This window comes from Xenopus tropicalis, chromosome 10 (assembly GCF_000004195.4).
Source record: "Xenopus tropicalis strain Nigerian chromosome 10, UCB_Xtro_10.0, whole genome shotgun sequence".
NCBI lineage: Eukaryota > Metazoa > Chordata > Amphibia > Anura > Pipidae > Xenopus > Xenopus tropicalis.
Window position 1 is genome coordinate 11,621,831 of NC_030686.2, and position 22,499 is coordinate 11,644,329.

General features: G+C 42.6%; 1 protein-coding gene across 1 annotated transcript; it reads left to right on the forward strand.

Annotated features, from left to right (window-relative positions):
- Positions 1-139: 139 nt before the first annotated feature.
- pnpo (pyridoxamine 5'-phosphate oxidase) lies at positions 140-21,897 on the forward strand. Its single transcript, NM_001126544.1, is given in 7 exon segments — positions 140-339; positions 14,809-14,933; positions 15,043-15,142; positions 19,895-19,948; positions 20,181-20,309; positions 20,864-20,934; positions 21,021-21,897. Coding segments are annotated over 7 exon segments (687 nt in total). The 5' UTR covers positions 140-294; the 3' UTR covers positions 21,184-21,897.
- The last annotated feature ends 602 nt before the right edge of the window (positions 21,898-22,499 follow it).

The following is a 22,499-nucleotide window of genomic DNA, read 5'->3' on the forward strand; positions in this document are numbered from 1 at the left end:
GAAATAATTGACTCCACCCCTTTCCTCTGATTTTATTGGCTAGCCATCACGTCAATACCGCCCTTTAGCCGCTTCTCTCTCGCTTTCCGGAAGCGACCCAGAGCCCCGCCTTTCGAACTCGTAACCACGGTAACGGTCCGTGGAACCCTCCCCACGGTGACGCGTCCGGGTTGTCATGAAGCTGAGCTCTGTCGCAGCATGTGGCGAGTCATAGTGACGTCACTCCGCCGAGTGGTTCAGCCTGTCAGGCCGGTTGGTTCCCGAGTGGTCAGCGGCGCCTCTGGAAGTGACGTCATGGACCTAGGTTCTATGCGGAAGCGTTACCGTAGTGATAATGAGGTGAGAGGTCATGGCCTTGAGCTAGTGGGGTCAATTCATTCATTGCATTTTGTATGTATCTCTATCCAATACATTTTATATGTGGTAGGGGAATTAAATTGTAAGTTCCTTTGGCAAAAATTGTGAAAAATAATGTGCAATATAAATAATGCCCAGTAAGACCCCTCAGATGTTCTGGTTACCATAACCAAGATGGCAGAAGGGTGGCACTCAGAATGACCAGGCTCCTCCCAACTGCAACCTGACTGGTCTTATAATTGATCTTTCCTTATGCTTGGCCAGTCCTGTTGCTTTAGGATTCACCTTTGTGACTGGAAGAGCCCCAGTGATCAGTTCATTGGTTTGGCTGGTGTAGGAGATATTATTATTATTATTAACATTTATTTATAAAGTGCCAACATATCCCGCAGCGCTGTACAATAAGTGGGTTACATACATTGGACATACAGAGTAACATATAAAGCAATACATAACCAATACAAGGGGTGAAGAGAGCCCTGCCCAAAAGAGCTTACAATCTACAAGGAGAAAGGGTTGAGACAACAGTCCTCTGTCACAACCCCTCTATCTGTATTCAGAGCTGTGGTGTTACTGTCAAACCCTGTGTATAATTTGTGGACCTCCTAAACTTTAAAAACAAGCGATTGTCCCTTTGGGTCCCCCCAGCAATTGCACATTCTGCTTCCATTATAGTTATGCCTCTGGTTAGAGCATACGCTAGTTATAGCTAGACCTCAGCCTCCACCTATCTACTTGAAAGGGGAACTCCGGCATCTGAACCAAAATTTGGTTCCTTTCCTTATTGATGTCACGTGGGGGAATTATGGGATTGGGAGGATGCAGGCTGAAGGCAGGCTGAGCACAGTTGACTACAGAGTTGCCAGATTTTTTTTTCCAAACCAGCCAAAGTCAGTTCAAAAACCAGCCCAAAACTAGCCAAAAGCCACTTTGAAAGTAGCCCAAAAATAGGCCAATATGCGCAGTGAAAAAAAAATACTAAAAAATTAAAAAGTATATATGAGAAAACTTGCCTTTTTAAAGCGTATAATCCCTACCCATACCCTTTGCCACCTCTCCAGTTACTGGGGTGGCTGATAATTCCCTGCCCTCTGTGCCCAGTCCAGCTGGGAAGTCACTACAGAAATGGATTCTGAATGTTGCATTAACCCCAGACATGATATACATATGGGTGTGTTAAACTACAACTCTCAGAAGCCCCAAGATATCCCAAGAGTTATAGCTTAAGTATTGACTGCAGAAAGTAACAGTACAATCACATACCCTATAGAGCAGGGAGCAGGGGGTAGAACTGCCCCACATCCCAGTAGAAAGTAACAGTACAATCACATACCCTATAGAGCAGGGAGTAGAACTGCCCCACATCCCAGTAGAAAGTAACAGTACAATCACATACCCTATAGAGCAGGGAGCAGGGGGTAGAACTGCCCCACATCCCAGTAGAAAGTAACAGTACAATCACATACCCTATAGAGCAGGGAGCAGGGGATAGAACTGCCCCACATCCCAGTAGAAAGTAACAGTACAATCACATACCCTATAGAGCAGGGGGTAGAACTGCCCCACATCCCAGTAGAAAGTAACAGTACAATCACATACCCTATAGAGCAGGGAACAGGTTGTAGAACAGATGTGTTGAGCCTGAAAGCGCAAAAAGGAATAGAAATGGAAGCCTCTCCCTATACTGTCCAATTGCATGCAGGGTATGGTAGTCTTATATTAATCCTAGCTGTAGGCTAATTGTTAGATATAAACTACAATACCCAGCATGCAGTGGAACAGGCACACTAGGGGGAAAAAACTTTTGGCTAGTTCCAAACTACAAACCTGCCAAGACTCCAAAAAATAGCCCAAAACTGTACCTTGGCGGGTCTGTGCTTTGGAAACCCGCCAGGGCTTTAAATTAGTAGCAAATTTGGTAGAAAAACCGCCAACCTGGCAACCCTGGTCGACAACTGTAAAGTAGTCAGCCAGATCCACAGGGCGCGGGGCTTAGGGAGCTGTTCCAAACCAGAATATTAGTTTAGAAATCATGGAAAGGCTGCATATTTTTTAATGAATGTATATTGCAAAGTTGCTTAAAATTGTTTTTATTTTTCAAAAAGCTGGTGGAGTTCCCCTTTAGAATAGAAAATTAATTAAAAAAGGATATAAGAAGAGCACAGTGGAGGCCTGCTTCAGCTTTCGATGCAGTCCTTGCATGACACCAGTTTACAGACACATACCAATCCGGGAGGACCCCTGAGACATACATGGAACAATTTTTCTTTCCTTAACAACCAACTTCAGTGTTTGTCAAAACTGTCAAATGATCGTAAGGTTCCCATTACCTTGACAACTGTAGTTTGGTTGATTAAGCCCTAGAAACAAGACTGACTGTAATGCTGCTGTTGCTGCAATCAGCTGTATTTCCTGCATTGGATGCATTATGGTCTTGTTTTGTGTGAATGAGACGGGTATCACCTGTATATCACCAAGTATAGCCCTAGTGTTAGCAGTAAGTTACTGCTTCCCTACTTGATAGACAAATAAAAACAGCCTTAATATATAAATATTTATATTTATTAACATTTATTTGCATGGTGCCTTAAGTTGGAATATGCAGTGAAAGTTATTAAATGGGAACTCCGGCTTCCGAACCAAAATTTGTTAAAGAGCCCCACACAACACAGAAACCCTTAATATCCCTATCACTGTAATCTGTTCCTTCAAACAGTAGGAATAAATACCAATTTTATATGCTGAAATCCAGCTGCAAAACTGTTCTTCTCTTTCTGCATCATTTGTAATCCTGGCAGGGGAGGAGGGACTAAAACATTGATGTTACAAATTGTAACAACGCCGCTTAAAGACAGCCTGCAGGAACTACATAATCCACAATGCATTGCACTGGGATGTTCCCTTCCTTATTGACATCACGTGTGCAGCAGGGAATTGTGGGATTGGGAGAAGGCAGGCTGAAGGCAGGCTGAGGGACAGGCGACTACTGTTACAGTTTATTTGAGTCACAAAGTAGCCAGCCAGATCAGCAGGGGAACAGGGGGCGGGGCTTAGGGAACTGTTCCAACCCATATTATTATATTAAACATCATGAAAAGGCTGCATATTTTTTAATTGATTGAAGTATTTTTTCTTTTCAAAAAGCTTACCTAGCACCTGAAAATATCTTCCCCCACCAGAGGTGTTGGGCTAATATGCACATGTAAGTGTCACAACATGGCTGCTACATGGGGAGCTCCCCCTCCTGGCAATGGGCAGCCTAGCACAGGCGGGGGCTATTTTTTTTTTTCTTTTTCAAATAAAGCTATTGTTTCCCCGAACCGGAGTACGGGCTCTTTAAAGGTGCCCTTTAAATCCTTGGAAAGTGGCCCTTGCCACTTCCTTCTAGAAAAATGACAATACCTAGTCGCAAATTGCCCCAAAAGCACCCCATTCAATTACTAGGCAGTAGCCTGCAAACGCTTGTGCAGGTCCTCATCAGGCATAGTTGCCTAGAGGCATGGCAATTCTTCCCTTCTCCATTCAGCCCCCCAAAACACTCGGTCCGTCAGCGCTCCGAACCCTGGTATCACTCAGTGCTGTTCAGCAACATTAGTCAGAGTATAAAATCACACTCGAGCTGATCTGCTCCTCTATTCCTTATGGTGTGCTGCTGATATTAGTGGGGCCAGCCCTTGTTCAGTATTGCGAAATAATGTCATTTATCACTGGCTCGTGCCTTAATGCCGTTTGGGCAGAGCCTTTGTCAAGGTCACCTTGAAACACTCAGAATGCAAGGCAAAACATTGGTGTGAAACCCATGGATATAGTTCATATTTTTGTTCTGATACCAGAATATCCCTGCATATAATAATATTTATACTTTCTGTCTGTATTCTTATGTCTTTGTTAATATATTACCTTTTTATTCTGGGAGAGAGTAAAAATTAATATATATATATATATATATATATATATATATATATATACTGTTATGGGAAATATTATCCAGAATGCTTGTATTTTCTGGTTAAGGGACCATTCTGTAATTTGGATCCCCATACCCTAAGCCTATTAAAAAATCATTTAAACATTAAATAAATCCAATAGAATCGTTTTGCCACCAATAAGAATTAATTAGAGCTTAGTTGGGACAAAGTACACGTATTGGATCCGGAAACCCGTTATACTAAAAGATCCGGATTATGGAAAGCCTGTCTCCCATAGACTCCATTTTAATCAAATAATTCAGATTTTTCAAATGGATTTCCTTTTTGTCTGTAATAATAAAACAGTACCTGTACTTGATCCCAACTAAGATATAATTACCCCTTATTGGGGGCAGAACAACCCTATTGGGTTTATTTAATGGTTAAATGATTCCCTTTTCTCTGTAATAATAAAACAGTACCTGTACTTGATCCCAACTAAGATATAATTACCCCTTATTGGGGCAGAACAGCCCTATTGGGTTTATTTAATGGTTAAATGATTCCCTTTTCTCTGTAATAATAAAACAGTACCTGTACTTGATCCCAACTAAGATATAATTACCCCTTATTGGGGGCAGAACAGCCCTATTGGGTTTATTTAATGGTTAAATGATTCCCTTTTCTCTGTAATAATAAAACAGTACCTGTACTTGATCCCAACTAAGATATAATTACCCCTTATTGGGGGCAGAACAACCCTATTGGGTTTATTTAATGGTTAAATGATTCCCTTTTCTCTGTAATAATAAAACAGTACCTGTACTTGATCCCAACTAAGATATAATTACCCCTTATTGGGGGCAGAACAGCCCTATTGGGTTTATTTAATGGTTAAATGATTCCCTTTTCTCTGTAATAATAAAACAGTACCTGTACTTGATCCCAACTAAGATATAATTAATCCTTATTGCATGCAAATCAATCCTATTGGGTTTAATTAATGTTTTATTGATTTTTTTTTAGTAGACTTTAGGTATGGAGATCCAAATTACGGAAAGACCCCTTATCCAGAATAGTCTTGGTCCCGAGCATTCTGGATAATGGGTCCTATACCTGTACAAGGTACTGTTTTTTGGATAACAGATTTCTGGATAACAGATCCCATACCTGTACTTATACAGGTATAGGACCCGTTATCCAGAATGCTCGGGACCAAGGGTATTCCGGATAAGGGGTCTTTCCGTAATTTGGATCTCCATACCTAAAGTCTACTAAAAAATCAATAAAACATTAATTAACCCTAATAGGATTGTTTTGCATCTAATAAGGATTATTTATATCTTAGTTGGGAACAATTACAAGGTACTGTTTTATTATTACAGAGAAAAAGGAAATCAGTTTTAAAATTCGGAATTATTTGGTTAAAATGGAGTCTATGGGAGACAGGCTTTCCGTAATTCGGAGCTTTCTGGATAACGGGTTTCCGGATAAGGGGTCCGATACCTGTATATCTTTTTCTTTTTTTTTTTTAATGTGGAAAGACCCCTTATCCAGAAAACCCCTGAGCAGTCTGTATCACAGGTACCATACTTGTAATAAGCATCTTTATTTTTTTTTATCAATCTGCGACTGTTATATTTTTTATAACACAATTCTAAGTGACCTGAGTATTCTACCTGGGCCAATTGGATCACACAGGGGTGTAATGTGGTTAGTTGTAAACTGCATTTATTGGCCGATGAGGTCAGATTTCCCACCTGGCCCAGTCTGTATCAGAATTAGTGTAATTTCCAAATTAATGTAATTAATTGGGAAAGATGATTGTTTTGGTGCACACTTGGGTCAATTTTTTAGCCTTTAGTGACCGAAATGAGCAAGGGTTACCGCCTCGGTATGGGTTCTTTATGTCTGTTTAGATAGGGAAAGGCTCCTTCAGAGGTTGAAAATAGAGATGGTGTGGTTTTAACAGTGTAAAGGTCCCCAAACAGCGGCCGATTCTAGCTGCCAATATCAGTCCCTTAGACCGTTTCGGCAGCTTATCAACCCATATAGGGGCACTACCGACAGGCCTGCCCGACCGATATCTGGCCTGATATTGGCCAGATATCGATCAGGCAGGCTAAAAAATCTAATTGGATCGGGGACCGCATCGGCTCGTTGATACGGTCCCTGAACCAACTGCCCCATTGCCGCCATTGCCCATTGCCCCAGGGCCAAACGATTGAATTAACCTACATGTTCCCCGATATCACCCACCTGTAGGTAGGGATATCGGGTGAAGATCCGCTCGCTTGGCGATCTCGCCAAGCAAGTGAATCTTAATGTGTATGGGGACCTTAACAGTGTCTAAGCAACTTTCCAATTTGCCTTAATTAAGCATTTTCAATTATCTTAAAGTAAATGAATTGCAGCCTTGGTAGTTTCTTTCTGCACTTTGCTTTTCAGACTTCAGAAACAAAATGTAAAAGAAAAAAAAATCAGCTCTCCTCCAGTTAGGGTTGCCACATTTTTTTAAAAAAACAACAAATTTTGTCTGAACCAAAAGGGGAGGCGGTAGGACCATGGTTTGGGGGGAATATACCCTTTAAAAAGAAGACTTAGAGAGAGATACTAGTCCTGCAGTTTCATGGAACAAACTTCTCCTGCTCCAATAACTGTAGCAACAGCGATGGTTTCAGTGGCGGTTACTGAGTCATGGAACACTGACTGCCAGCACATGGGCTGCCATACCTGGCTACACTGCATATACAAGAGACTCTACGCTAAATAATGGAGGAGGAACTACCCTTTGTGCAAGAAATACATAAAAGCAACTCTAATAAAAGATACTTCGAAAAGAGACAATTCTGGTACAACTGGAAAGCAGAGACAATTCTCAGTTTCATAATGAGGGCTATAACCTGTTGGGCCGCGCGGGCCAATGGCGTCGCTTAGTACTATAACCAGGAGTTAAAGGGGTGGTTCAACTTCAGGTTTACTTTTAGTATGTTATAGCCTATTCTTAGCAAGTTTCCAGTCTGGCTTTATTTTTAATAGTTTTTGAATTATTTACCTTTCTCTACCGGCTCTTTGCAGCTTTCAAAAAACTATTTCTTTGTAAGGTCATAATTTTATTGTTAACTTTTTATTATTTATCTTTCCATTTTGGCCCTCTTCTAGTCATATTCCAGTCTTTCTTTCAAGCCACTGCCTGGTTGCTAGGCTATATTAGACCCTAGCAATTCCAAACTGGATAGTTTCTAAACAAAAAGCTAAATAATTCAAAAACCACAAATAATAAAAAATGAAGACCATCTGCAAATTCAGAATAGCACTCTCTACATCATAATAAAAATGTGATGGTAAACAACCTCTTTAAGGTATCTGTAACAGGTAAAGGTCATACACAGGCAGATTTCAGCTGCCAACTCGGGGCCTTCAGACTGATTCAGCAGCTTATCTGCCTGTGTATGGGCCCCCCCAATGGGCCTAAAATTGGCGAGATGACAATTGGTCAGGTTTGATTTTCCTGTCAGATCAGGGACCGCATTGGCTTATTGATGTGCTCCTTGTTAGACAGGTCCAATCCCGTAGTTTTTTGAATGAGGGCCAAGCGATCCAATTACTCCATTATGGCCCACACTAGATGGGCATATCAGTAGAAAGATCTGCTCATTTTGCCACCTTGCCAAACGAGCGGATCAGCTTCCTGAGCTGTCAGAAAATGCATATTATATGCACATTACTTTTGGATCCAGTTTATCTGTTCGTTACAGTATTTATATTTTTCATATTAAAAAGACACACATAAGTGCAGTCGCAGTGAACATTAACATATTTAACAGCCTGTGGCGTGCCGCTCTGATTACTAGGAATACATCATCCCTGGTGTCATTTCAGATCTGCTTTAGAGAGATGGGAATTACTATGGGACTACATTGTGCCGATTTATCATCATTTCTCTAAGCAGCCTCAAAGCGACAGGCCCAGATCACCAAAAAAAAAAGTATGTACCTTGCAGCAATCGGTTCCAGCCCCGTTTCTGTGTGGAGTTCCATTTGCCTCCCACACTCCAAAAACATACAGGCAGGATAATTGTCCCTAGTGTGTGTGTGTGTGTGTGTGAATGTGATAGGGACCATAGATTGTACGAACCACTGAGGCTGGGACTGATGTGGCTGCTAAAATGTATAAAAATAAGAAAGAAAACACACACACATATATATATATATATATATATATATATATATATATATTTATTTATTTATTTAGTAGAGCTGCAATTTCCAGTTGCTTCATAATGCCTTGGAGCACAATACTTTTCCTGATGACCGTCAGGTATCGAGATGTCCTGTGGCAGCTCGGTTGGGTTGCCACATTTAAAAGTTACCTTGGTGGCCATACATGGGCTTATTTAGACCAACTCGGCAGCTTATCTCCCCATGTATGGGCACCACCGACGGGCCTCCTCGACCAACATATGGCCTGAAATCAGGCAGATCTCAGTCAGGCAGGTTTGATATTTCCATCAGATTGGGGACCGCATCGCTCATTGATGCAGTTCCCAAACCGACGGTGCCTATGTCTGCCGGTTTAATTTGATCATTTGGCCCTGGGGCCTAATATCAACCACCCGTAGGTGGGTGGGAGAAGATCCGCTCACTTTGTGAACTCGCCATGTGTATGGCCACCTTTAGAGTCAAAAGTGCTCCCTTGAGCTGCACATTGCAGCCCCTAACTAAAGCTGCCAATACATGTCTAGCTTTGGTGCTGGCCTGGACTGTGATGCAAAATAGGCCCTGGCATTTTAAGTATACAGAGGCCCAAACAGCCCCCCAGCAGCCCAATAAATAGTGACTGCCTATGGCACCTTACAGCCCCCCTGGCATTCCCAGTACCCAGAGGCACAAACAGCCCCCCCAGCCCAATAAATAGTGACTGCCTATGGCACCTTACAGCAGCCCCTCTGGTATTTGCCAGAACCCACAGATTGCCAGTCCGGGCCTGGCAATGAGATGCAAAATTGCCCCTGCCTTCATACCATTAGTGCTGTGTACTATCCCTTTAAAGATGAAAAGAGAAGAAATGATTAGCCTAAGAAGAGCAAACAAAACCAAAATACATTTATCACAGATAAATGTTATCAAACCAAGCCTGTTATGGGATATGACAAAACCTTATTTAAAGGACTGATTCATAGGGTGTAGAAATGGGCTGGATGCCTTCCTGGAAAGAAAGGTATATGTAATTGGACTGATCCAGGGGTGCATCCATTTGCCATTTGGAATCCAGTAAAATCTCTTCCCCCCCCGATGGTGGTGGAGTAGTGCCATCAGAGGTGACCCAGATACTTTTCAGCTTTGCTTACTGTGGAAGATCCCTCTCATAGCAAGAATAAAAGACACACAATAGGTATGTTTAGGACTGGTTGGAAAAAAAAAGTAAAAATAGAAGCAGAATAGATTTAGAAAAACAAAAAACATCTGAGGCAAACCCATTAGATAAACAGTATTCTACTGCCCTTTGCATTCTTTTGTCCAGGGGGGATTCCCTATGACTTTGTTTTACTAATATATATATATATATATATATTATACCTCCCAACTGTCCTGATTTTCCTGGGACAGTCACAAGTTCTTATTGAAAAGTCCATCATTTCCCTTTGATCTCCTGCACTAAATACCAATAAAGATACAAAGATCCTCAAACTTAATTTGATAAGTGCCTTTTGGCAAAGCCCCTGCACTGAGACACAATTGCAACTAATAAGATAAGCAGGTCTCTTGGGGGAACTGAGACTTAAAGTGACACTCATGATCTTTATGGGGTACTTTTTATTTCTAAATTACACTGATTACATAGCAAATAATTTGCTCTAACTTTTAAAATTGTATTCTTGAACCAACAAATGTATTTGTAGCTGTAATATTGGTGTGTAGGCGCCATCTCAGTGCATTGTGCCTGAGTCTGAGCTTTCAGCCAGCGCTACAAATTAGAACTGCTTTCAGCTAACCTATTGTTTCTCCTGCTCCCATGTAACTGGAGGAGTCCCAAGCCGGACTTGGATTTCTTACTATTGAGTGCTATTCTGATACCTACTGGGAGCTGCTATCTTGCTCCCTTCCCATTGTTCTGCTGATCGGCTGCTGGGGGGATATCACTCCAACTTGCAGCGCAGCAGTAAAGTGTGCCTGAATCTGAGCTTTCAGAAGGAGCCAGCGTTACACATTAGAACTGCTTTCAGCTAACCTATTGTTTCTCCTACTCCTATGTAACTGGAGGAGTCCCAAGCCGGACTTGGATTTCTTACTATTGAGTGCTATTCTGATACCTACTGGGAGCTGCTATCTTGCTCCCTTCCCATTGTTCTGCTGATCGGCTGCTGGGGGGAGGGGGGGGGATATCACTCCAACTTGCAGGAGAGCAGTAAAGTGTGACTGAAGTTTATCAGAGCACAGGTCACATGGCTGTGGCACCCTGAAAAATGAAGAATATGGCTAGCCCCGTATGACATTTCAAAATTAAATATAAAATTCAGGATTCTGCTGGAGAAGCTCTATTAAGGAATTCTCCAGTGTTTGCTTTAGTCTGTCAGTGAATAAGTGTAGAGGTTGGAGCCCCAGCTGTAGAAGTCTTGTGTTATGTTAAACCCAGCAAGAGACGTCATGGACTCATTCTTGACAAGGGAAGGGGGGGGGCTGGTTTCTGCCTACAGGCAGTTTTCAGTTTCACCCAAGGGTGCCCAGAAGGTAGATGGCCTAGTGAGAGACATGGGTGCTGAAATACAGTGCTGTCTGCTTTCTGACAGTGTAGCGCAGCAAGGTTATGTTTCTAATCTGTGGCTTAACTTGATTGTGCCTCCTCCCCTGCCCCCTCCAGGCCTGCACTGTGCCGACAATATAGCAGACTCTACAGTCAGAGCCCCCCTGTTACCCCCCCTGTGACCGCAGATCTGACTAGTGAAGTAAAAAGGCATTATTTGCCTTTAAATGAACTTCTAGTATGACGTAGGGAGACACTTTTTCATTTTTTATTCTCTGTGATTTTCAAATTATTGGATGGAATTGCAGAAGCTATATAGTTGCTAGGGCCCAATTTAACCTAGCAACTGGGTAGTGGATAAACAAGGAGGGCCTTAATAGAAACACAAGAAATATGAAGTAACAATAAAATTGTAGCCTCAGAGAGCAATAGTGTTTTGACTTCTAGGGTCAGTGATTCCCATTTGAAAGCTGGAAAGAGTCAACCAAATAATTCAAAAACTAATAAAAAAAAATACCAATTGAAAAATTACTAATAAAAGGCCATTTTATAACATACTAACCTGAAGGTGAACCACCCTGGACACCATTGGAGTAATCAGTTCCAGACAAGCAACATGGCATCTCCCTCTTATACTGAAAAATGGAAATGCTTTCATACTAATAGCCACCATGGCAAGCAATATAGCAGCTCCCACTCCTACTTCCTCCTCACTTCTTCTATCCACATATAACAGCTCAGATATATTTCCACTTTAGTATGACCCAGCAGCAATGTATCCTGCAAATGCACAAATCAGCCAATTATATTACATTATTTCAGGGATTTAATGACTTACATGAATATCATGTCCCCTTATTAGCCTTATTAGCAGTTAAATATATGATTAAACGAGGCTTGGTTATTACAATTATACAGACACCAATAATTTGCCGTAATGACACATAGCCTGTGTATAAATGCGGATGGCTGTATGTATATGGTGAGTAATGGTCGCATACATTTAATATTAACATGCCGAGTGTCTTTAAACATCTGCCTCCTATTTATCTCCTGCTGTTCATGGCTGGAAATGATTGTATACCAACAGAGAGCCACATTGTTTATAATCTTTACTGATTCACATTTTATCTAAAATCCCTGTCTAAGAGCAAATCCACCAATTAAAGGAGAACTTAAGCCTAAAAATGGATTAGACTAGTACAGGTAGAGGACCCGTTATCCAGAATCAAGGGTATTCCGGATAAGGGGTCTTTCCGTAATTTGGATCTCCATACGTCTACTAAAAAAGCAATAAAACATTAATTAAACCCAATAGGATTGTTTTGTAATCCAATAAGGATTATTTATATCTTAGTTGGGATCAAGTACAGGTACTGTTTTATTATTACAGAGAAAAGGGAATCATTTAACCATGAAATAAACCCAATAGGGCTGTTCTGCCCCCAATAAGGGGTAATTATATCTTAGTTGGGATCAATTACAGGTACTGTTTTATTATTACAGAGAAAAGGGAATCATTTAACCATTAAATAAACCCAATAGGGCTGTTCTGCCCCCAATAAGGGGTAATTATATCTTAGTTGGGATCAAGTACAGGTACTGTTTTATTATTACAGAGAAAAGGGAATAATTTAACCATTAAATAAACCCAATAGGGCTGTTCTGCCCCAATAAGGGGTAATTATATCTTAGTTGGGATCAAGTACAGGTACTGTTTTATTATTACAGAGAAAAGGGAATCATTTAACCATGAAATAAACCCAATAGGGCTGTTCTGCCCCCAATAAGGGGTAATTATATCTTAGTTGGGATCAAGTACAGGTACTGTTTTATTTTTACAGAGAAAAAGGAAATAAGTTTTAAAATTATGAATTATTTGATTAAAATGGAGTCTATAGGAGACGGGCTTTCTGTAATTTGGAGCTTTCTGGCTAATGGGTTTCCGGATAAGGGATCCCATACCCGTACCTTATACACAGGGCTTACTATACCAGCCTAGAGTTAATGCTGCTCCAGGACAGTGAAGATCCATGGCTTCAGAGGTGTCATGTTATATGCATGCTGCAGACTACACTGCTTTGTCTCCAGATGCAACTGAACAGCAACTAATCGGCCTAATCTACAAATCCGTGTATTTTACAGTTGTTGGTTTAAAGGGATAAAGTTGCCAGAACGTTCCTTTTAAAACATTTCTTTAAAACGATATGCCTATAAACCGCTAAGCGACGCCTCTGGCCCTAACAAGGGAGCCTCAGGGCCTAACAAAGAGCCTTCCATTTGGACACCCACGCTGCTGTATGATTTTATGAAGACTGTGAGAAGACCTTGCCCTGCTGTAGACAGATCACTTTATGGCCCTGTTCAGTCGGCCCTGCCTTTTGTGTGGTTTTTTTTCAGTTTCTAATTTTGACTGGCGTTGCAGATTTGCTTTATTTGTGATTTTATAGGCTGGGAGGTGCCTTGGGTAGGAGTGTGGTTCAAGGTTTCCCTGTCTGTATATCCCCTTGGATCCCATAAAGGGGTAGTTTAACTTTTAGTATGTTATAGATTGGCTGATTCTTAGCAACTTTTCAGTTGGTCTTCATTTTTTGGTCCAGCTTTCAAATAGGGGTCACTGACCCCGGTAGCAAAAAAACTATTGTTCTGTGTGGCTACAGTTTTATTGTTATTGCTACTTTTTTTTTTTACTTATCTTTCTAATCAGCCCCTCTCCTATTCATACTCCTGTCTCTCTTTCAAACCACTGCCTGGTTCCTAGGGCAATTTGAACCCTAGCAACAGATACCTACTGATAAAATGCAGCCAAAGGACCAGGGCTGCTGGACTGCTGTTATTGTGGAACAGAATGTTGGCTATTGGCACAGAAATCACCACCACATTCACTATGGATATTAGCAGATAAATACTCACTAAATGCTCACTTTATACAGGCCCTGTCTTCAGACTAATGGTGGCCATACTTGTTAAGACCTCGCTAAACCAGCAGATCTCTCTATATACCCATCTAAGGTGGGTGATATCAGGCTAATTGGCCCTAGGGCCAAATGATCAGAATTACAATGCTGGGTATAGGAGCCGTCAGAGCAAGGGCCACATCAATGAGCCGATGAGGTCCCTAATACAACGGGGAAAATCAAACCTGCCCGATCAACATCTGCCCAATTTTCGTCCCATCATGGGTCCCCATACCTGGGCAGATAAGCTTCCAAATCATCAGCTTAAATCTGCCCATCTATGGCCAACTTTACAGTCATTTATTCATCACCTTTCTTATTGTGAAGTGATGGATTCTGGGACTTTGCTTTCCAGAGAATCTGTGCGCCACCAACAATGGGTAGCAGGGAGATCGCAAGCTCCTGAATCCATCACTTTAACATGGAACAAGGTGAGGGAGGAGTTCAGCGATTCTGCCAGCGGAATGTGGGTGGGGAAATGGTCCCTACAAGTCAGGGGCAGGCTATCATGGCTTCCTCTCAATCTGTGAAATCAGGTATATGCAGGTTAATGGCCACCTTAATACAAAAGCGTTGTAAATTCTAGAACAGGGGTGGCCAATACGTCGATCGCGGTCCACCAGTCGATCCCCCGTGGATTTCTGGTGGGCCGCGATCAAGCCGGGGATGCGGAAGTGCTGCGTGAATGCGTACATACGCTGCGTCGCTTACATACACATTCACTCCGCATTCCACAGCGGTCCGGTCGATCCCAACCGCAAAAAGTCTGGCCACCCCTGTTCTAGAATGCTGCTACTGTAGGTGACACCCTTGGGTGCTGACTAGTCCTTTTTTTTTTGCAGGCCTTTGAAGAAAAACACTTGGTTTCCCTTGATCCTATCATACAGTTTAATGCCTGGTTCCAAGAGGTCACTCAGTGCCCTGCCATCGAAGAGCCGAATGCTATGTGCCTAGCCACAGCTACCAGGTTTTCATCTCCTATATCTTATTCACTATCTATAACTTCATTCCTGTACATATCCACCAACACTTCCCATGTCTTCCCATGACAATGGCCTTTGCTTTATTCTCCATAGAGACGGAAGGCCTTCGGCCCGCATGGTCCTCCTCAAAGGCTTTGGCCCAGATGGATTCCGATTTTACACCAATCGGGAGAGCAGAAAAGGGCTAGAACTGGTAAGAATAAGTGAAATCTAAGTTTAAAAACATAATTCCAAGCAACTTTCCAGTGTGAATTTATTGAAAATATTTAGTGCTTTAAAAGTTATTTGTAAATGTAATTGCTGGTTGTTACTTTTTAAACAATGTTGCAAAGGTCAGTCTCCTCCAGCGAGGCAGGTCTGTCAGGCTGCTGCCTTGTGTTACATTGTTTCATATGCCAGAGCCCCCAGGGCAGAGAATAGAAAGGGACAGACAAACACTGCTTCTAATAGCCATTATATATACAAATAGGTAAAAAACCATAGCAAATTTGTAATGAATTTATATTGCAAAGTTTATAATTATGTTTTCTTTTATTAGGTAAAACAATATATTTTGGGTTGACTTGTCCTTTAATTGGAAAAGCAGTAGGTTCCCTGCCAGATCAAGTAGGGAAACACCACTGAGACAGCAGTCTCCACTTATAACTCTCACAGTTCTTCTTCTTCTTCTATCCTCCATGTTTTATTACCCATAGTTCATAGCCATGTTGTGTCTTAGTACAGGTATAGGACCCGTTATCCAGAATGCTTGAAACCAGGGTTATTCCGGATAAGGGGTCTTTCTGTAATTTGGATCTCCATACCTTAAGTCAATAAAACATTAATTAAACCCAATAAGATTGTTTTGCATCCAATAAGGATTATTTATATCTTAGTTGGGATCAATTACAAGGTACTGTTTTATTATTACAGAGAAAAGGGAATCATTTAACCATTAAATAAACCCAATTGGACTGTTCTGCCCCCAATAAGGGGTAATTATATCTTAGTTGGGATCAAGTACAGGTACTGTTTTATTATTACAGAGAAAAGGGAATCATTTAACCATTAAATAAACCCAATAGGGCTGTTCTGCCCCAATAAGGGGTAATTATATCTTAGTTGGGATCAAGTACAGGTACTGTTTTATTATTACAGAGAAAAGGGAATCATTTAACCATTAAATAAACCCAATAAGGCTGTTCTGCCCCCAATAAGGGGTAATTATATCTTAGTTGGGATCAAGTACAGGTACTGTTTTATTATTACAGAGAAAAGGGAATCATTTAACCATTAAATAAACCCAATAGGGCTGTTCTGCCCCCAATAAGGGGTAATTATATCTTAGTTGGGATCAAGTACAGGTACTGTTTTATTATTACAGAGAAAAAGGAAATCACTTTTGAAATTCTGAATTATTTAACTAAAATGGAGTCTATTGGAGACGGGTTTCCGTAATTCGGAGCTTTCTAGATAACTGGTTTCCGGATAAGGGATCCCATACCTGTATAATGTATTTGCACCTGCTAAATGTTTCTAGTGCATAAAAACCAAAGGTTCTTGAAGGTGCAGACAAAAATGCTTTGCTATAAGTACAATAGGTGCCACCCAGACACAAGGTGGGGGGGGGGGGGGGCTAGCTTTAGATTAGTTGCTGAAGCCGTACTGTGGTGCATTATACATGAGCCCCTCTGTGCGCAGAAGGTACTTGATATCCGCCGCTGAAAGAAAATCACTCCGTGGATTTAAAAATACTGAAACAGGTTCTGGTCACACACACACCTTTCTGTCAGTAAAACAGGAGAGACAAATACGTTAACAGGCGCACCTTACATTTCCTTAAAGAGCCATAGGCAGATTTACCCTTAGGGTGAAGATACAGTAGCAGCTACTTGTCACAGCTACTAAAACAGACAATGCTGATCATTTACTGATAATTGTCTCTACGTGTGTTTAGCAGAGGCAATTCTCAGTATTGTCTATGGCAGGGTATTTTCTGGCGTTTAGTATCCATGAAAAAGTAGCTGCTACTAAGTAGCTCCATGTGTTTTCGCCTTTAGGGTGAAGACACACAGAGTTAAGCTGGCCATACACCATACACCATTCAGGGCTGAATCGGCAGGTAAGGAGGTAGAAACAATAGGATTTCTACCTCCTTCTGCCGGTTCAGCGCTGAAGGGAGATTTTGGTCAGGCGCCTTCTATGGCGCCCGATCAAAATTTTCAAACTGGTCTGATCGGCAAGTCGGCCGATAACAGCAGCTTCCTCCCATATCGGTCGACTCGCCGACATACCATACACGCACCGAATATCGTACGAAACGAGGTTTCGTACGATTTTATCGGTGCGTGTATGGCCACCTTTGCTAGTAGCAGCTACTTGTCACTGCTACTAAAACAGACAATGCTGATCATTTACTGATAATTGTTGCTACGCAGGGCCAGAACTAGGGGTAGTCAGAAGAGGCAGCTGCCTAGGGCGCAACGATTGGGGGGCGCCAGGCAGCAGCCTCTCCTGCCTACCCCTAGTACAGTTTAGCTTCACATCGCACACCGCGCTGCGCCCCCCCCCCCCCCCCCCCCCCCCCCCGATGTAGCGGTGCAGGGGCGAGATAGCCGACCGGGTTGCCTAGGGCGTCCGGTCGGCTCGGCCCGCCCCGCCCCTGTTGCTACGTGTGTTTTAGCAGAGGCAATTCTCAGTATTGTCTATGGCAGGGGATTTTCTGGCGTTTAGTATCCATGACAAGTAGCTGCTACTAAGTAGCTCCATGTGTTTTCGACTTTAGGGTGAAGACACACAGAGTTAAGCTGGCCATACACCATTCAGGGCTGAATCGGCAGGTAAGGAGGTAGAAACAATAGGATTTCTACCTCCTTCTGCCGATTCAGCGCTGAAGGGAGATTTTCAAACTGGTCCGATCGGCGAGTCGGCCGATAACAGCAGCTTCCTGCCATATCGGTCGACTCGCCAACATACCATACACGCACCGAATATCGTACGAAACGAGGTTTCGTACGATTTTATCGGTGCGTGTATGGCCACCTTTACTAGTAGCAGCTGCTTGTCACTGCTACTAAAACAGACAATGCTGATCATTTACTGATAATTGTTGCTACACAGGGCCAGAACTAGGGGTAGGCAGAAGAGGCAGCTCTCTCCTGCCTACCCCTAGTACAGTTTAGCGTCGCACCGCTTCGCATCGCACACCGCCTGATGTAGCGGTGCAGGGGCGAGGTAGCCGACCGGGTTGCCTAGGGCGCCCGGTCGGCTCGGCCTGCCCCTGTTGCTACGTGTGTTTTAGCAGAGGCAATTCTCAGTATTGTCTATGGCAGGGGATTTTCAGGAGTTTAGTAGCCGTGACAAGTAGCTGCTATTAAGTAGCTCTGTGTGTCTTCACCTTTAACCTTCCTTATACTACAAAGACATGAAACTGGCTGATGCAGGGATGCTACTTATTCTGAATTTCAAGTCTCATTATCGTTAGCCAGCTTGTAGCTGGCCGAGGATGCTGGGAAAGGAGTTCACAAAAGCCAAAGGATGAAGCACTTCCCATTCCTGGTACAATACAGTCGTCACCTGATTTCTGTTGTGTGAGGCCGTCGCAGTGATTCAGACTGTTTACCTTTCCAAACCACAGCACTTTATGAGCGCGTTTATGAGATGGTTTCTTAGTGCTTTAGACTTTGGACGTGTCATATTATTGCCGCTGCAGTTAAAGGGCAACTGACATATAATAATATAAAATAATAAAAGCCACCCATATTATCTGTTAAACACATCTGTGTTAGAGATAGTAGTTTAATAACATGGATTTATAAAATGCAAACATGTTCCGCAGTGTTTTACAATTAACATCAAACATACAAAAAAAACAGCCAATAGAGGAGGTAAAGAGGGACACGCATTGCATTTTGGGTAACGAATTTGAGTTTGTTCTTGGGTGAACTTTTTTATTTCTGCTGCAAACAACTCACTCCTGCTGTTGCCCTAGGCCAGGGATCCCCAACCTTTTATACCTGTGAGCCACATTCAAATGGAAAAAGTGTTGGAGAGCAACACAAGCATGGACATGGTTCCTGGGGGTGCAAATAAGAGCTATAATTGGCTGTTTAGTAGCCCCTGTGTGGACTGGCAGCCTATAGAAGGCTCTGTCTAGCTTTGCATTGGGTTTTATGCAATCAACACTTGCCTCCAAGCCTGAAGTCAAAAACAAGTCCCTACTTTGAGGCCAATGGGAGCAACATCCAAAGGGTTGGTGAGCAACATGTTGCTCACAAGCCACTGGTTGGGGATCACTGCCCTAGACCAATAGTATTAGCAATTTGTTACACTAGGTAAAGAGTTAAATTGAGGGAATGCTAGTGAGTGAATCTCCTGGACTGATTCTAGGGCAGGGATTTTAAATGTAAAAAGTGTTGGTAAACCACACAAGCATGAAGAATGTTCTTTAGGGATGCCAAATAAGGGCTGTGATTGGCTATTGGGTAGCCCCATGTGGGCTGCTGGCCTGTTGCTCCCGAGCCACTGGTTGGAAATACCCCGTATGTCCTTATCCACCACAGAGATAAAGAGGCCATATAGAGTACATTGAGTTCTGTCAAGACAACCAACCATTCATTGCTGGGCCAGGCCGGCAGGGCACCCTAGGCAACCTGGCCAGCCAACTGGCTCCACCCCCGGCCCCCAGTGTGAGCATGCATGGAAACACACTGTGATGGTGACTGGGGTGGTGTAAAAATGAGTGCGCAGAGGGCGGGACAGGAATCATGAGCGGGACTGGTGGGGATTAAGGGCCAGGACTAGGGGTAGGACTAGGGGTAAGCATACAAGTGGTATATGCCTAGCACCCGCAGCATTGCGCTCTAGGCACGTGCCTCTTCTGCCTACCCCTATTTCTATCCCTGATTCATTGTTCTACATGTAGGAGAGGTGTAAACAGATATTAAAAAGTTATTTGCCTCTGCAGGAGACCAACCCTGTTGCATCACTGCTGTTCTACTGGGAGCCCTTCAACCGCCAGGTGAGAGCTGTCTGTGCTATCCCAAGTAACCTTCTGTCGTGTAAATGTCCTGTATGTGTTGCCATACTGACTCCTTGATCCTGGCACTGCCGTGTTACCAGGAATAAAATGAATTGTAGATGTGGCTATTTTTCTGTGATTCTGTGTTTAAATACTGAAATATCTTTGTCAGACCCAGACTGTGTGTGGCTCCAGTCCATTATTTGCGGCTGACTGTTTGCCCTTCTCTTAGGTTCGGATTGAAGGCTCTATTGAATGCCTTTCTGAAGAAGAGTCTGAGAAGTATTTTCACTCGCGTCCAAAAAGCAGCCAGATTGGGGCAGCTGTAAGCAAACAGAGCCAAGTCATCCCTGACAGGGAGGTGAGTACAACAGCAGGGTTACAGTTCAGTGCGGGTTGTTCACTTTTGCGTTAACTTTTAGTACGACGTACAGAGTAATATTCTGAAACAATTTGCACTTGGTCTTTATTTGTGTATTTGTATTTTTTTTAGTTATTTCTGATTTTTTTTGTTCAGCAGCTCTTCAGTTCAGAGTTTCATCACCTATCTGGTTGCTAGGGTCCAAATTACCTTAGTAACCAGGGAGTGGTTTGAATGAGAGGCTGGTATATGAATAGGAGAGGGAATGAATAGATAAAGAAGTTATAAAAAGTAACAAGAACAATAAAACTGTCAGTAATCCCCATTTGAAAGCTTAAAAGCAAAGAAGAAGGCAAATAGTTCAAAAACTATAAAAAATAAATAATGAAGACCAATTGATAAGTTGCTTAGAATTGGCCATTCTATAACATACTAAACGTTTACTTAAAGATAAACCACCCATTTAAGTGCCATGGTCATATTAACTACTGTGTCTTCTGCACTTACTTCCCTGCCTACTCACTCCATCCTACTAACTCTCACCTTTACTATAGTATCTGCGCCAAAAGAATGCTGAACTGGAGGCGGAATACAAGGACAGAGAAGTGCCCAAACCTCCTGAGTGGTGAGTGAAGCAGATGAGGTGGTGAAGGAAACGTCAGGTTTGTGTTATATTTTGTCCTATTTACAGGGTTCTCTCTGACTCCGCAGGGGTGGTTATGTTGTTCATCCAACTGTCATAGAATTCTGGCAGGGACAGACCAATCGCCTCCATGACCGTATTGTGTTTCACAAGCAGGAGAAAGATGAAGAGCTAGCTCTGTGGACTCACCGTGGAGAAGGGGGTTGGGTGTACAAGAGGCTTGCCCCATAACCTCAGAGAATGGAGCCTCGGTGTATGAGTTGTACATGTCTTAAAGCAATGAGTCTCAATAATGTTGCCAATCATCATTTCTACCTCTAGACCCCATTTGTTGGCGTCCGCCATGAATTTTCTGCAGCACATTATTGCCTTGGGAAATGTGTTTGAGGTGCAGCATGGCTATTGGTGCTCAGTGGGCTCTCGTAATACTGCGTCTGTTTCCTCTAGGCGTTCGTTAGTGACTGTGTGTCTGTAACTTGTAATGGAACCTTCAGATTGCAGAAATAATCTGTGCTGCTGTGTTGATAATTTGGTGCCTCTAATGCAGGGATCCCCAACCTTTTTTACCCGTGAGCCACATTTAGGTGTAAAAACACTTGGGGAGCAACACGAGCATGAAACATGTACCTGGGGGTGCCAACTAAGGACTGTTATTGGCTACTTGGCAGCCCCTATGTGGACTGGCAGCCTATAGGAGACTCTGTTTGGCAGTACACCTGGTTTTATGCCTCCAAAACTTGCCTCCAAGCCAAGAATTCAAAAATAAGCACTTGCTTTAAGGCCACTGGGAGCAACATCCAAAGGGTTGGAGAGCAACATGTCGCTCACGAGCCACTGGTTGGGGATCACTGATCTAATGTATAGTAGTAAGTGAATTTTATCAAATAAAATATATTGTCATTGTAAAGTTTTACTTTTAATTGCTAATAAATTATGTCACTGCCAGTATTTGTCAGTACGTGTCATTAGTTGCTACAGAATCCAAAAACATAACAGTTTCTACCCATGCATCATTTAGGTGCCGTTGTTTCTAGAATATATAGATATATATTTGCAGATTACAGTCAGGGACTATGTGGAATGCCTCAGCAGGAGGAATCAGTATGGCTCCCAGCAAAGGAAGAGACGCAGTGTACAGGTCTTGCAGAATGCTTAGGACCTGAGCTATGGTAGATGCTCTTTGTTACAACTGGTTCCTGGATAACAGAACCCATACCTGCACTGTGAAACAGCAATTAGTTCTTGTATTTTTATAGCTAAAGCCAAATGTTTTGTATTGATGGTACTTGAGTTGTAGAGCAGGTGTATATGCTGATAGATATGGCAACCATGTCATACAAATACTGTATCCCTCCTTCTATGCTCTATATGGCACCTGTGCTGCCAGCCTAGTGTATGGGCTTGCCATGATGGTGTACTTTGCTTTGTAATTGGTGTATGGTAAGTCCTGATTGGCACACGTTTCACTTGCACCTCTAGAGAGGGAGTTAAGGAGCTGGATTGGCAAGTTAAGGGACAAGGCTGCTCTATGTTTAGGGCCAGGTCTG